The 16799-nt window shown below is 43.5% G+C and overlaps 1 protein-coding gene across 4 annotated transcripts in view; it reads right to left on the bottom strand.

The window, feature by feature from the left end:
* SHANK3 (SH3 and multiple ankyrin repeat domains 3) overlaps positions 1–16799 on the bottom strand; it is a 605848-nt gene that overhangs the window by 245031 nt on the left and 344018 nt on the right. For all 4 annotated transcript variants that reach the window (XM_073619226.1, XM_073619225.1, XM_073619228.1 and 1 more), the window contains exon 11: positions 947–1013. In XM_073619226.1, coding sequence (XP_073475327.1) covers positions 947–1013 — 67 coding nt within the window. The remainder of the gene's footprint in view (positions 1–946; positions 1014–16799) is intronic.

Below are 16799 nucleotides of genomic sequence, written 5' to 3'. Positions count from 1 at the left end.
CCAAGGTAGTGGAGGCGTACCGTAGATTTTGGACCTAAAAATAGCATATGCTACATAGGTCAACATAAGCATTTATTGCCCAATGGCAATGGTACACAGCGGTTGCTGGGTCTGGGCGGTGCTTTGGTTGGGTGGTGACTCGGCGGTTGTAAGCAGCGCTAGCTGTCGGGTTAGGTTGCGCCCAGGCAGGTAAGCGAGACCTGGGAAGTGGAGCTGGGGCTGGGAGGAAGGAGCCCCCGCCACCCCTCAGGTGGGGCATGTTCGAGGATATCCTTAATTTCCGCGTGGAGGAAGTACCCCGGTGAGGCACCCCCAGGACTTCTTCTCCAGTGTATCTTTGGGATCTCCTCTCCATTGCCAGTGGGCAATTCCCAGCCTGTTTGACTCATCCAGCATATGCTGTTTTGGGTCCCAACCTTTTGGTAAGCCTCCATTCATATGGGTGGTGGTATCTGCACAAGTGTGGTTTTTGCACATAATCCCTGAGCAAGTTTCCAGGACCGTTGACTTTCCCTTGGTACTGATCCTGTGTACCATTGCCATTGGGCAATAAATGCTTATGTTGACCTATGTAGCATATGCTATTTTTAGGTCCAAAATCTACGGTACGCCTCCACTACCTTGGGGATTGCTTAATTATTATTTCAGTCATACATTCACGTGGTGATTTCCATGTTTTCACAAACACATGGACTTTGATTTATAGAAAATGGACTTTCACTATTTTAGGATTTCTCTATGTTGATATGCACAATTGTCAATTCACGATATAAAAGTATAGCGCTGCACTTATTTATATATTTCATGACTAGAGCTCAGTAGAAATGTATTTTTGCACAAAGGAAGGCACCAGGCTGTTGTAATTGTACAGTCCCATGCACACGCAGTGAAATTCTTTTGTGAAACTATATGCAAAAAAAGTGTGGTGTTGTTTTCTGTCGCTTACCAATGTCGGATTCTTTGTGGGTTTTGATGATTTCTGCAAGTTCAAAGTTTCCTGCAATAATTGCAACCTGTAATGAAAGAAAAGCACAGACAGTTCAGACTAAACCCAAGGATTTACAAAGAATATCCAAATTATATATAGATAGTATTGTGGGTGCTGTCACTTAGAAAGTGCATTATTCCAAAAATTGCATTACATCTTACGTTTAGTAAATTGCCACAATATATTGTAATATTATTAGCATACAAATAAGCGTGTATATGTATTTAACTGGTAAATGTAGGTTATCCAGGTGCTACAGATACAAAGTGAATGTTATCATTTAGAAACCATTGTATTCCAAAAGTGATATTACATTTTATCATTTTATAATAGAGATATTACAGAGATATAATAGAGATAATAAAGCTGAACTCCAGACAAGCCATTGTGCAGAAAAAAAACATGCCCCTGACTATTTCTAAATTGTGTGTTTTGAGTTTATATATAATATATATAATATATATATATATATATATATATATATATATATATACTGTTTATCTACCAACAGGATTCATAACTCTAGCTAGTTTCATGATCCAGGTACCCCTTTCCTACAGAACAGCCAGGTCCCTGACCTCCACCGTAGCACCAGCACAACTTCTGGTGTTTGCTATTGCTTCTACCTGTTGTAACATCTATTGACTGCAGCCCACTGAAACATTTTTTAAGGTTCCTGATAAGGAAAACCTGTTATTAAAGTGTTACTAAACCCTGGACCCTGCATTCACTATATCTGGTCTCCCACAGTACACAGAACATGGAAATGCAATCGTTTTAGTAAATATAAACTGCTAAATATCTTTTATCATCAGCATTTAGAGCAGTCTTGTGACTTCTATTAGTGTCCAGCGAAACACTGGTTAAAGCTCGTAGGAGGAGTTTTCATTCTCATTTGATTTTCCTATGAGGCTGCAGGACCCCTGGCCCTCTCTATGAATGGTGTTGATTGGCCCTGTGCTGATCACATGCACTTTCCGAAGAAAAAACTCTGTAGCAATACACATCAAACTGAGCATCTGTTCTATCAGGAGATGGTTTGGGGCAGTGTTTCTCAACTCCAGTCCTCAAGGCGCCCCAACAGGTCATGTTTTCAGGATCTCCATTATTTTGCACAGGTGATTTAATCAGCTTCACTGCCTTAGTCATTACCACAGCCGTTTCATCTAATGGAAATCCTGAAAACCTGACCTGTTGGGGCGCCTTGAGGACTGGAGTTGAGAAACACTGGTTTGGGGAGTGTGGAAGAAGGGGTGGATCATAGAAGACAGGATCAAACAGCCTTTTTAAATAATGCAGAGGATTAACCCCTTAGGTTCCACAGTGAGTATAACAAGCACACTTTACTGCATATACAGACTGATTTTACTGTTGTGGGATTATTAACACTTTAAATCTGACAGGCATGTGAAGCAGATACATTCTTGTTTTCACTCAGTGAAGGGGATTATTAAATTTACTGCATATCAATTCAGTTTAAAAAAAGGAGCACAGAAAGAGATTAGGTGACAGATTGACTGTGAGATTATACCTTGATTCTTGCATTTTTCTTTCAGCTTTTAAAAAAGTGCACTGTATCGAAATAAGATATGCACCTTACCATTTATCAATTTTGTGTGTTTTAAATCAAAAATGGTCTCAGACATTTTGGATAAGTGTCTTAGATTGGTGCATTATCAACAAACTATGGGTCATAAATGTAAAATCAAGGTTTATAATGGGCTAATCAAAGCAAAGGCAGGGGTAATGCCGTGTACACACGTGCAGACTTTCCGGCAGACTTGATCCGTCGGACCGGACTCCGTCGGACAATTCGATCGTGTGTGGGCTCCAGCGGACTTTTTTTTCCCAAAAGTCCGACGGCCTAGAAATAAAACATGTTTCAAATCTTTCTGACAGACTTGAGTCCAGTCGAAAAATCCGCTCGTCTGTATGCTAGTCCGACGGACAAAAACCGACGCTAGGGCAGCTATTGGCTACTGGCTATCAACTTCCTTATTTTAGTCCGGTCGTACGTCATCACGTACGAACCTGTCGGACTTTGGTGTGATCATGTGCAGGTAAGTTCGTTAGGAAAGTCCGTCGGGAGTCCGCTGAAAATCTGTTGGATAGACCGTCGGACCAGTCCGGTTGAAAAGTCAGCTCGTGTGTACGTGGCATAAGGGGTTTATTTCGAAAGTTGCTTGGCATAGCTGGATATATTAAAGAGATTTGTTTTAGGAAAAAAAATCCTCTCAACCTAATATGCAAATTACTTTATTTTTGCTTTTTCAACCAAATACTGTTAACAAAACCGAGCTTAGAATATCTCCACAGGAAACACTTCTGGGAGCTGAATACAATGCCATCTCTAATGATGTGTAAAAATATTGACTCTGTACAAAAAAGAAATATGCCTTCCTGTAAATCTGGATGTAAAACATCTCAGTCAATGGGGTTGATTTACTAAAGGCAAATAGGCTGTTCACTTTGCAAGGGAATGTTCACTTTGCAAGGTTATGTTCCCCCCCATCTTTGTGATCTGGTGAAAATAGACTCTGCAAAGAATATTCAATCATGTGCTAGGAAAATAAAAAAGCAGTATTTTTGCTCGCATGTGATTGGATGACAGAAGTCAGCAAGAGCTTCAACCCATTCACTAAACCAGGGGTCTCCAAACTTTCTAAACAAAGGACCAGGTTACTGTCCTTCAGACTTTAGTGGGGCCAGACTGTGGGGAGTCAGAATAGAAAATGTCCCATCATTGGTTTTAGTGGTAATAATAATGCCCCATGGTTGGTAACAGTGGGAGGAATAGCACCACATCATTGGTGTCAATGGGAGCAATGGTGCATCATTCGCACCCCATCATTAGTGTCAATGGGAGTAATGGTGCATCCATCGCACCCCATCATTAGTGGCAGTTGTGGATGGAACAGTGCCCTAAGGGCCAGATAGAGGCAAGCAAAGGGCTACATCTGGCCCCTGGGCTGCAGTTTGGAGACCACTGCACTAAGCTATGGGAAAGTTCACTTGCAAAGTTAACAGCCTATATGCCTTTAGCCCAGGGGTGAAGAGCGAGGGCCACTTAAGGCTTGGTAGCCAGTTGCAGGCCACAATGAGCAGAGCAGGCAAATGACAGGTCCGTGTCCACTCTGCATATGCAGAGCAGACACGGACACAGCCCACTCTACTCTATGGGCCCTCCAATCCGATCCACCCAGATGGAAGGGGACAGATCCGCCTGTGTTTTTTTTAGCGGATCGGATTGGAGGTAGGCGGGTGTAAATGGACACAAGTCCGTTTACATCTGCTGCTCCACAGAGGTGACTGGAGGGACCAGTTGGGTCTCCCTGAAAAATGAACAGGCAAACTCAATCCGATTGATTGTCTGAAAGGGGCCTAGGGCTGCTTTCATACTGATGTGCTGTGGTTTACCTGCACAGTGGATGCAGCACAGTGCACCTGTGGCTTTCCTGCGGGTTAGTTGTACTTTGCCATAGACTTCTATTATATCCTGCAGTTGTGATGCACTTTCATAAAGCATACCAAACCCACAGGTAATAACAGAAGTCTATGGCTCAGTGTAGGTAACCTGCAGGTGCACTGCGGTGCACTTGTGGATCAGTTTGAAAGCAGCCCAGTGACCACTGCAGAAGTATAATGCCCATATATACTGTACACTGCGATTATAGAATATAAACTGACCTTTAATAATATTCTTTCATTCAGGAATCTCACTTTCTACAGGTATTGCTGGCTGTCGCTTTCCCAGACGGAGTGTAATTGGTATCACTCTATACAGGAAGCATTGGCTTATGCGGCTCTGTTCCCTCCGCAGCCTTGATTCCTCTAGTGCAGGTTCCATTCAGAACACTGAATCTCTGGGATGGCGGGTCAGGAACCTGCGATCTGGGCGTGCTGACCTGTCACCCCAGAGCAGGAGGTCACAGGCCACATCAGAGGGCGGATGGGAACCCCTGCTTTAGCCAGTCAACCCAGAACCTCTTATCCTATTTTAATTGAACACAAACCTGCTACAATAGATATTATAAATGCTGTCCTTGCCAACAATTTCCAAACTTTGTGAATTCCTGGGCTGTGGTGCTTATCCTCTGAATTTACCACTGACTCCCTCATCTAGATGCAAGTTTGGCATTCCAACTTTAAAGGCCACATATTCCTTTCAGGTCAGTGACTTAAAGAGTTGTCATTGTAGAAGAAGAGCATGACAGCTCTTAAATATTATCTTCAAAAAGTAAAGTGCAATGGCAGCAGTATCCATATAAAATTAACACCTGTTCTTTTTAAACAGTCTCTTCAATCCCAACTGAGCTTGAAACCCATACTGCAAAAGACTACCCTTCATATAATATAAATGTGTAAATTTACCCATGTGCACCTGTTTTACACATTCAACGCTATAAGTAAATTTGATAAAAGGCTAGGTGCACCCAATTTACATGTTTCAAGCAACATCTAAATTTACAAAATGTGCATAGATGCATAAAACAAGAACAGACAGTATTTAACTGAGTGTACATATAATAAAACACTTCTTGTAAAACAGTCTTGCTTTTAAGTGATCCCTGCATCTAATGCAATGTGCCAATTCTACCTCTAGAGGTCACCTGATCCCCTACTAAAATTATACCTTAGTAAGATCACACAAACTGGGCTAATATTGTCTTAACAATTACCACATATTGGACACCTATAACATAAGAGCACAGAGCATAAAACTGCCTAGGTCTCAGCTCAAGTAGGCAAGCATCAAAGAATGTAAAGGATGGACAATGGCCTTTAATTCTCAAGTGTTGGGAACAGTCAAATAAAAATGAAAGTGTACCTAAGCCCAAAACAAACGCAATATATTGCATCTTATGACTCCTTAGATTTATTGGCTGTGTTAGGGGTTTTTTTTGTCTTTTTTCTTTCTCTTCTGGTAAAACTGGTAATCCTGTGCTTAACATACTTCCTGCTATAGGGTGACAACGCTCAGTCACCAATCTCAGCCATCTAACACGTAGATTGCAACCCTGTCATGTCAACTTCTGACCTCACCTGACACTTCTCAGGCAGTTCTCTCTTCCTGCAGATGCTCAGCTTCACTGTGTAGCTCTGTCTGCACACAGAACTCCCCCGGTACTACCTCCTGCACCAGTGGCGTCGCTAGGGGATGGCTATTGGGGCTACTGCTCCGAATCTGGGGCCCATAGCCCTGAGTCTCTTGCCGCAGGGTCCCTGCCTAACCAGCGGGCCGTGGCTATGGCAGGCAAGCTGCATGAGAGGCGGATGAGAGGAGAGAAGCAAGCGGGCAGACGAGCAGAGATGACATCATATCTCTCCGCCCACTCCACATCACCACTCTTCCGCCCTTACAGCCAGGCCTCTTCAATGTGGGAGCAAGGGGCGGTGGGGAGCAGTGAGATGACATCATCTCTCACTGCCCGCCACACATCAGCACTCTTCCGCCCACACAGTGCAGGCCTCTTGAATGTCAGATGTGCCGCGGGGAGCAGCGAGATGACATCATCTCTCACTGTCCGCCCCGCATCACCGATCTCCTGCCCTCACTAAATGGACCAGTGCTGCCAGCCTGCCCCCAATGCAGCAACAATGCACATTTGGTGACATTGGCTGGCATGGAAAATGACAATCCACATCAGTTGGCAAGTGACAATCCACATCTGGTGCCAGGCGACATGGCAAGTGACAACCCACATCTGGTGGCAAGTGACAATCCGCATCAGGTGGCAGGTAATATAGCAAGTGACAATCTGTAAATAGTGGCAGGTAACGTGGCAAGTGACAATCTGCAAATGGTGGCAGGTGACGTGGCAAGTGACAACCTGCAAATGGTGGCAAGTGACAATCCACATCTGGTGGCAGGTGATGTGGCAAGTGACAATCCACATCTGGTGGCAGGCGACATAGCAAGGGACAATCAACATCTAGTGGCAGGTGACGGTGGCAAGTGACATGCTGCATCTGGTGACAGGCGACGGTGGCAAGTGACACACCCAGGGCTGCCACTGATTCTGCATTATGGTGAGTTGAACCACTTCATTATATATTAGAATGTAACAATAGAAACAATGCACTTCAACTGTATTCTGCATTGCTTACGACAGACCCCTGCATTCTGCATTACTTACTACTGACCCCTTGTCAGGGCTGGGCTCAGCCCTTCCTTCTCAGATCAGGCCGCTCAGCTGACGGTTAATTGCCAGCTCCAATCTTTTCCACAGTGACTCACCTGATGATGATATCCTGTTCGTCACTCCTGCTGGCTACTTAAGCTGTTCAGTTCAATTCCTTTCTGCCTTCGCCTTGGTCAACACATCCAGAGACTGTGTACCTGTAGAAGACGTGCTTGGCTGATGTCCCCTCTGGTTCCTGATCCTGCTCTCTGTTCCACTACGCTGATTCTCTGGATTCCTGATTTCCTGGCCTGTCCTGAAGTACACTGATCTCTGGCTCCCTGACATCCTGGCTTGTCTGACTATCCGTTACCAAACTCTGGCTATGATTTGACTACGTTGCTCTGTTTACATTTTACTATTATTATTATTAAAAAAGTGTGATTTTAACTGCACTTCTGTCTCGGTCTGATTCATGGTTTCTGACAGTAGACGAAGGCCATGAATTCAGAAGATGCAGTCAATCCACTTGTTGGTAATATTTTTACCAGATTGGATGAGCAGGATCACCGTATAGATCAGTTTGCCATAGCATTACAGACGCTCCTGAATTGCACAGCTCACCTGGAATCTCCCACTGTGGCTGCTCTGGTACAACCTGTGTTGCAGGCCGTCCCTTCTGCTGCTCCAGTCTCTGTGCAGGCACCCGTTTCAAATATTATCTCTATAAGAGGTATATCTGGTTCCGCTCCGCTTCCCCAGCGATTTGGGGGCGATCCAGTTTAATGCAGAGGGTTTCTAAATCAGGTTGAGACATACTTCGAGATGCTGCCCCAGGCATTTCCCACGGATAGAAACAAAGTAGGTTTTGTGATATCTTTGCTTTCTGGGAGAGCCTTGGCCTGGGCAAACCCACTATGGGAAATGCAAAAACTCATTGTCCTGAGTTACCCAGAGTTTGTTTCTTCCTTTAAAAGGGTATTTGACTTCCCGCATGCTCCGCTTCTGCTGCCAAGTGCCTCATGTCCATCAAACAGAGTACGAGAACTGTTGCTGATTACACCATTGAATTCCGTATTGTGGCAGCAGAGGTTGCGTGGAATAATGAGGCTCTCGTGGCTGCTTTTTCTCATGGTCTCTTGAATACCATCAAAGATGAGATAGCACTTTTCTGTCAAAAAAAAAAGATGAGATAGCAGCCCGAGATATACCCACTGAGCTGGAGAAGTTGATCACCTTTGCCATCCTCATTGACTCCAGACTCAGAGAAAGACTCTCTTTTAAGGAGCGCTTGCAGAAACCTCCTGTACATTTAGCTCCGAGCTTTGCGGTCCCACACTTGCCTCCCTCACCTCCCATTCCTCCTGGTACCGAATCGGTCCGTGAAGATGAACCCATGCACTTGGGCTTCACACATCTCTCTGCGAATGAGAGAACCTTTAGGAGGAGGGGGAAATTGTGCCTTTATTGTGGCCAGGCAGGTCATTTTTTGAAGTCTTGTCCTACCCGAACCTTAAGGTCCTGTAGCGGACAGACAGGTGGCGTTGTTTCGTCCCCAGTTATCCAGAAGGATAAGCCTCTGGTTCCGGTTATCCTTTATTGGTCTGACTCAGCCGTTGAGACACAGGCTCTAATCGACTCTGGGGCTGCAGGCCTGTTCATTGATGCTGCCTTTGTATCTAAGCACTCAAATCCGCTGCAGCTTTGTGCCACTCCACTTGCCATTGAGGCACTTGACGGGAGACCTTTACAGCCTGCCCATGTGACTCATGAGACTGTTCCGTTGTCCTTGGCTGTAGGGGCTCTTCACCATGAGATAATCCAATTCCAAGTTACTTCCTCACCCAAGTACCGCTGGTTATTGGTTATCCCTGGTTACAGAGGCACAACCCCTCTTTTGATTGGCTTCATGCTGAGGTTCTCTCCTCTCCTGGTCACCAAAATACAGCAAGACATGTTTCCAGAATGTGGCTAAGGTCCTATGCACCTCTTCACTCTCCTCCCTGCGGGAGGAGTACCGCAATTTTAACGATGTCTTTGACAAAGGTCAAGCCGGTAGTTTACCTTCACACCGGTCATATAATTGCGCAATTGACCTTCAACCTGGTGCCATACCGCCTCGTGGCCAGGTTTTGTCGGTTTCGGAGGATAAGGCCATGGAGGAGTATGTTGCAGACGCACTTTCTCGAGGATTCATCCGCAAGTCCTCGTCTCCCGATGGTGCTGGTTTCTTTTTTGTGAAGGAGAATACCTTGTATTGATTATAGGGGTCTCAATCGTTTCACGATTAAGAATGATTATCCAATTCCGTTGATTACGGAGTTATTAGACCGCCTCAAGGAAGTAACGGTTTTCACAAAGCTGGATTTGAGAGGAGCATACAATCTCGTGAGGATCAAGGAGGGCGACGAATGGAAAACCAATACCAGAAGAGGCCATTATGAGTACCTTGTAATGCCATTTGGCCTTTGCAACGCTCTGGCAATGTTCCAGGAATTTATCAACGATGTCCTCTGAGATTTGTTGCAGCTACAGTATCTCACAAAAGTGAGTACACCCCTCACATTTTGGTAAATATTTTATTATATCTTTTCATGTGACAACACTGAAGAAATTACACTTTGCTACAATGTAAAGTAGTGAGTGTACAGCTTGTATAACAGTGTAAATTTGCTGTCCTCTCAAAATAACTCAAAACTCAGCCATTAATGTCAAAACCGCTGGCAACAAAAGTGAGTACACCCCTTTTATCTTATCTTTTACTATTTTTATTATTAAACAAGTGTGATTTTAACTGCACTTCTGTCTTGGTCTGATTCATGGTTTCTGACACCAGTGAACTATGCATTACTTACTACTGACCCCTGAACTCTACATTAGTTATGATTGACCCCTGCATTCTGCATTACTTACTATTGACCCATGAACTCTGTTACTCTAGACTTTTGAACTTTGCTTTACTTATTACTGACCTCAGCATTACTTACTATAGACCTCTGAACTCTGCATTGCTTGCTCCAGACCCCTACACTCTGCATTATTTACTACTGACTCCTGCACTCTGAGTTACCTAATCCTGATTGCTAACCTTAGCATTACTTATTAGTGACCTCTAAACTTTGCATTACTTACTACTGACCTCTGAACTCTGCATTACTTGCATTATTTACTAATTATCTTAGCACTTTGCATTACTGACTATTGACCCCTGCACGCTGCATTACATACTACTGACCCATGCACTCTGAGGTACCTAATCCTGACTTCTGAACTTTGCTTTATTGTTTACTGTCCTGTGAACTCTGCATTTCTTGCACCAGACCCCTGCACTTTGTATTATTTACCACTGACTCCACCATTCTGAATTATTATGACTAACTCCTGCACTCTGTATTACATACAGTACTCTGACTCCTGCAATCTGTGTACATACTCCTGACCCCTGTACCCTACATTACATACTTGTGACCCCTGCAGTCTGTTACTTACTCCTGACCTCTGAACTCTGCAATATACACTTCTGACCTCTGCAGTCCACATTCCTTACCCCTGACCGCTGCACTCCGTGTCACATACTACTGACCCCTGCACTCTGTGTTACATACTACTGTCCTCTGAGCTCCACATTATTTACTCCTGACCAAAATGTATACGTCTCTGACAAGCTGAATTCAGGCCAGCCAGGCCAGAACTTAACTCAACCAAGTACACAAGGACACACACCAGTAAGCCATGCCAGAACACAAACCAGCCAACCTGGTCAGATCTCAAACCAAACAGCTAGCCAGCCAGTAGGCCAGCAGAGGCAGCCAGAGCAAATACAGGAGCAGAGTGACAGATGACACGTCACCCTGTACAAAGAGTGACAGCAGCAGTGACCTTTCTTTATTACCAGAAGCTCCTACATAGAGGCAATTTACATCTTTCTGGCATGATAACCCATAATATGCTAGACTTGTGCTGTGTTAAAGCAGCCTTTCACCAAACACACCAAAAAAAGGTGCATGCACTATTACCAGCGTAGTGCACCACAGCATATGGTAGTGCAACACAGGTGCATAGGGGAAGGTGTGCTGGGTGGCATTCTGAATGAATGTCAACTGAGTGCTCAAACACACAAAACATGCGTTCAGTGAGTTAAAACAACACTAACGTATGAATAAGGCCTAAATGTTTATGTCTACACTGTTAATTGTAATATACATTTTTATTGCTTGTAAACATTGGTAGTGTATGGGTAATTGTTATTTTTTTGGGTTGAAAAACTGGAAAGAGTTTGGTCAATTATGTAAATGTTAAAGCGGACCTTCACCCTCCACGGCATCATCCCTCCTCTCCACCCCTCTCGCTCCTCTGCCCGATTAGGGACTTTTTTTTTTGTTACTTTTACTATTTTTAATGAGTTTGTCCGACCGACCCCCCCCCCCGTGCACATAATTCGCTAGTCGAACGACGTGCCCTGTTTTCCCTTTAGCTCTCGGCATATGAATGTCACATATCCCAATAGGCAAAGCCTTTCACTGAGTAAAAGAGGTGGGGGTGGGCCTAGCAGAGCATCATCAAGAGACACTCCGGCTGAATCGGAGACAGCCGGCAGCCTCTCGATGACGTCACAGCAAGACATGGTAGCATGGGAGTGAGAGGGGGATCTCTGCTAGACAGGGCTGGATCCGCTGGGTGGATGAGTATCTAATATATGCCGATCTTACCACCACTAAGGTATGGGTTAAAAAAAAATGCAGGGTGGGGAGAGTGAAAAAATGTTTTTATTCTCCGCATGCTCATCTGTGGCCCCGGGACCAGCATAGTGGGTGCCACCAGGTAGCAGGGAGGGAGGAGAGCGGACACAGGTCTGCTCTCCTCCCCTTTTTGTTGCTGACCCAGAAGTGATGTGTATGACGTCACTTCCGGGTCCCTATTGACAGTTTGCCCATCCATCAAGACTGGGAAAAAAATGTAATGCAGTGCGATGTGCATTGCATTACATTCAGTGGAGCACAGGGGAGACCCTGGATGTCTCATTAAAGAGAACCTGTCACCAAAACAATCATCACATAGGGGACTCTTTGTCCCCTATGTGATGAAAAAAACGTCATGTAAAAAAAAAAAAAAAGTTTTTAATTATAAAACATCAAAGTTCCCAAGCAAATAACCCCCCCCCCCCCACATATTCGCACATACAAATGTAAACTCATGCGTCAGGGCGCCTACACCTGAAAACGATTGCGATACATGTTACACATCACCGTGCACGCTGGAATGAGAGCAATAATTCTAGCACCAGACCTCCTTCATAACACTAGACTGATGACCTATAGGTTTTTTTTTTCAAAGCATCACCTATGGAAAATATGAGGTACTAAAGTTCCATTTCACGGGCGCATGCAAATTTAAAGTACAAATTCCTGTACAAACAGGAAGTGATATTAGATAAAGACAGGAAGTTCCATGAGGTACGACGAACAGAGGTGACCTTGCTGGAAAAGGAAGCAGAGGAGACTGTCGGGTTGGATGGAGCTACCCTGTTTTTTCTTGGCCCCTCACCGGAAAGCCGTGGTGTGACGTTACCAGCTATAGATTATCAGGTAACCATACAAGCTTGCCAAAGCTTGCCATCTGGTAAGCGTATAGTACATACGGTGGCGGATCTCCTCACATGTTGGTGTCTGTGTGATCGAATAACCTCACTTTTATTTGTTCTGAACAATTTTGGATGTTTTTTCTCACGGACTGTTTAATATTACATTCATGTTCTTTATTGTTGGGACTCATTTTTACCACCCTTTTATGTTTTTTGGCACCTATATTGCTAACTTTGAATATTTCTTTGGGTCCATTAGGGATCCTTTGACCGTTTGCATATACATATTTCCATATATGTTATTCACTGTTTGTAGCGCTGCTCACGTTTTTTATATTAATACTTAAGATGGCGCTGCCTTACCCCTGGAAACAAGTTTTTTAAAGTTTCTTTAAACAGTAAGTAATATGCGATTTGGGCTGGATTACAGTGGCTATAGTTTGATAATTACTTATTATAATGGACTAAATGAAAAGAATCATCAGAGTGGGAGACTTTACTTCCTCTTTAAAATGCATGTCTTTGTGAAAGATCTACTTAGGCCTCATTGTGGAAGGAGGTGTCTAGCTACTGTGCATCCCTCCTGGCGTTTTAGTATCCCTGGGAGGGACAGGTGAACACATAGGGCCCTAAACACGTGTACCAGTCCATACAGGGTTCAGCCCTGTCCAGCCACAGCCTGCCATAGACTTTGGCGGACTGTAGGCAGCAGGGTTAGACTATGCACCTGTCCCTCCAAGGCTCACTAAAATGCTAGGAGGGATGCACAGCAGCTGGATGCCCCTGTGTGCAAGGGATCCTAAAGGTAAAGAACGGAGCCTCATAATGCAAATACAAATCTTCAGAAAAAAATATATCTGACTTTCAATCATGAGATGTTTAGATCTAAATATTGCTTGCAGTCAAAATTAAACTGCGAGGAGGTGCAGTGTATTCTATAGTGGCAGAATTTCATTTGAGAAAATAATATACATAGGTATAGTTTCCCACTCTGTCATTTGGAATCCACCTCTCTCCTAACGATAAGCACAGGGAAATCACCGACATTTACTAAACCAAGATTAATACAAGTTAATGCACCGTCTACAAAGGTGCAAAGATGTAATAGAAGTCTCAATAAATCTATAAAGCTTAAATCATACAGCATACATTCTATACTATTTATTTATATGTATATATATAGTAATGTTTGTTTTCTAATAAAACACTTTCAGCTTGTCAGCCCCCATTCATCCCACACTTTCTGTATCTTTTGTCCTTTCCTCTCCCCCTCAGCAAGCTCTGCACAATTTCCTGTACACCTTTCATTAATTATAAAGCACAGAGGGATCTAGATCTAGAAAAATCAGATAGTAATTATATTAAACCTGCACAAGTTTAAAGTGCAAGCCAACCCAAAACTGAGCACTTTGTTGTCAGGTGGATAACAATGGGTCCGTTCAGCCATCTGTGTAGTCTAATGCCACGTACACACGATCGGACTTTCCGACAACAAAACCGTGGATTTTTGTTCGAAGGTTGTTGGCTCCAACCTGTCTTTTGTACACACGGTCACACAAATGTTGGCCAACAATTACAAAAGTGGGAACGTGGTGATGTACAAGACGTACGACGAGCAGATAAAAAGGAAGTTCAATAGTCATGTGATATCTCCATTGCGAACGCTAGTTTTACCAGACCGAGCTTATCCGGCTCGTACATGATTCCGAGCATGCGTGAACTTTTGTGCGACAGACTTGTGTTCACACGATCAGAAATTCCGACAACAAAGTTTTGTTGGTGGAAAATTTGAGAACCTGTTAGCCAGCATTTGTTGGCAGAAAGTCCGACAACAAATGTTCGATGGAGCATACACACGGTCAGACATTCAGCCAATAGGCTCACATCAAACATTTCCCATCGGAAAATCCAACCGTGTACGCGGCATTAGTCTGGGAATAGGCACTTGAATGCAGTCGCATTTACAGGCATGATCTATACAGCCACCAGTAGGTATCTTTGCTAGCCTGCAACAACATAGTGACACTAAACAATATCTTTATTCTCTAAAAATTATTCATACACAATAACTAATTATTGGTCCTGTAATCCATTTTTCACTAAATCATTTCTTGCTGTGAGGCTTCAGAGATGGAGGTTGAGGAGTGTGTCTTCAATCTCCTTTCTCTGCCTCAGACATCAGAGAACTGTTTAGACCCCTGATATTTCACCAAAGACCCCCTTAACAGGGCTGCTAAAACAAATTGTAAATAAGAATAAAAAATAAAATTGAAAAAAATAATTAAAAAACAAAATTTCAAAAATAAAACAATAACATAATAAAAATAAAAAAAACTGCTGACATTGTCCACTGCCCTACTAACACCAAGCTCTGCCCTACTGACACCATCTACTGTCCTACTGACACCATCCACTGCCTTACTGACACTGTCCACTGCCTTACTGACACCATCATCTGCCCTACTGACACCATCCACTGTGCTACTGACACTGTCCACACACCATCCACTGCCCTACTGACACTGTCCACTGCTCTACTGACTGACACTGTTCACTGAGGGTGGCTATGTTTCTACTTACAATGGGACCATCAAAATTAAACATAGCCATCCTCTAACAGAAAGTTAAATCACAGCAGCAAAAAAAGGAATTTTGAGATTTGGCAAGGTTGGGAGCAAGAGAAGGTATATTTTGAGTTAGGAGTACATACATTTTTTTTTTACAGGCCTAAAGAGAGAGGAGGGATGCACACTGTAGACACTTCTATTGCAGTCTTATTAGACTGAAACTTTTCCCTTTTCACCCAGATGAGTCTCTGCCAGCTAGGTTTGCAGGTAACTCCTAGACATTACAAAATGATTGCATAAGGGAACTCATCTAATGTCTATGGATATCTTTAGCTAGTCATATTCTCACAAAGAAAAACAGACAGGCAGATGTCTGTACATCTCTAAAACACCTCCACAACACCGGGACTTGCCATAATCCTTAACCTGGTTTAGCTAATGGGTAAGTCCAACAAAACATCAACTAATAGAAAGACTTTGAAAAAAGTTTAAACATTGCTGTGTGCAATGACAAGTGCTCCAACAGCTGAAAGTAGGAAACCCTACATGACCCTGAGCTTAGCACATAAAATGTTGTAATATGAAATCACTTGTGTTATGGAGTCATATCTGTGGATGACCTAACTTAGTGATTAATATAACATGCTGGTGTCCACCCATAACTTAGTTGTCTCTTGTATTAGCACAATTTAAAAAAAAAATTGTTAATATTTCAGAAAGAATCTAAGTAATCCATTCCTTATCTACCCTTGAACATACAGGGCATAACGAAAATGATGTTTAAAATGACAAGCATGTCCATGTACAGTATCAGGAGGCAAAAGGACATTATTTACTTTCCATGGTCAAATGGGCAACAACAGAGGAATGTTTTTGGGCCAGCAATTAGGCACAGTGGTTACCGGGAAGAAAGCATTCTGAAGTCATAAATAATAATGAAAATAAGTAAATATTAGGTGTTTAAAAAAACTACAATACGGGCAGTTACAAACAGGATGGGTTCTGTAGGTTTGTTCTTAAAGTGGTTGTTAACCCACTGTGACATTTTTTTATAATCCTCTGAGTCTCGTTATGCTAGGTGGTGCTGTCTCTGTGTGTTATAAATGCAAATGCTGTCTATACCTGATTTCAGAGCACCGCTCGGCGCTCACGTAACCGGCCACTTCTCTCCCCTCTCGATCTGACATCTAGAGCGGGCGGGGCTGAGATTCCCACACTGACATCAGTGGGGACGAGAGGAGGAGAGAGCCAGCCTGTCACTTGAGCGCCGAACGGCGATCTGAAATCAGGTATAGACAGCATTTTTTTTTTAAATCACAGAAACAGGAGCACCTAGCACAACGAGAAACAGAGGATTATATAAAACAATAAATGTTATTTCAGCAGCAGGAGGGGAGGGGGAAGGCACTGACACAGAGCAGTCAGGCGGGGGGGGGGTAGCATAGGGAAGGGTTAATACCCCTGTAAGTGTTTGTTTTGCTGTCTGTGTCCATGTTCAGAAGATTTCACTTCACTCTCTGTCCCTATGACAATTGGATTTT

The sequence above is a fragment of the Aquarana catesbeiana genome, linkage group LG03 (genome assembly GCF_042186555.1).
Source record: "Aquarana catesbeiana isolate 2022-GZ linkage group LG03, ASM4218655v1, whole genome shotgun sequence".
Classification (NCBI taxonomy): Eukaryota; Metazoa; Chordata; class Amphibia; order Anura; family Ranidae; genus Aquarana; species Aquarana catesbeiana.
The sequence above is the reverse complement of the archived record's forward strand: the minus strand, read 5'-3'. Positions and strand labels throughout refer to the sequence as shown.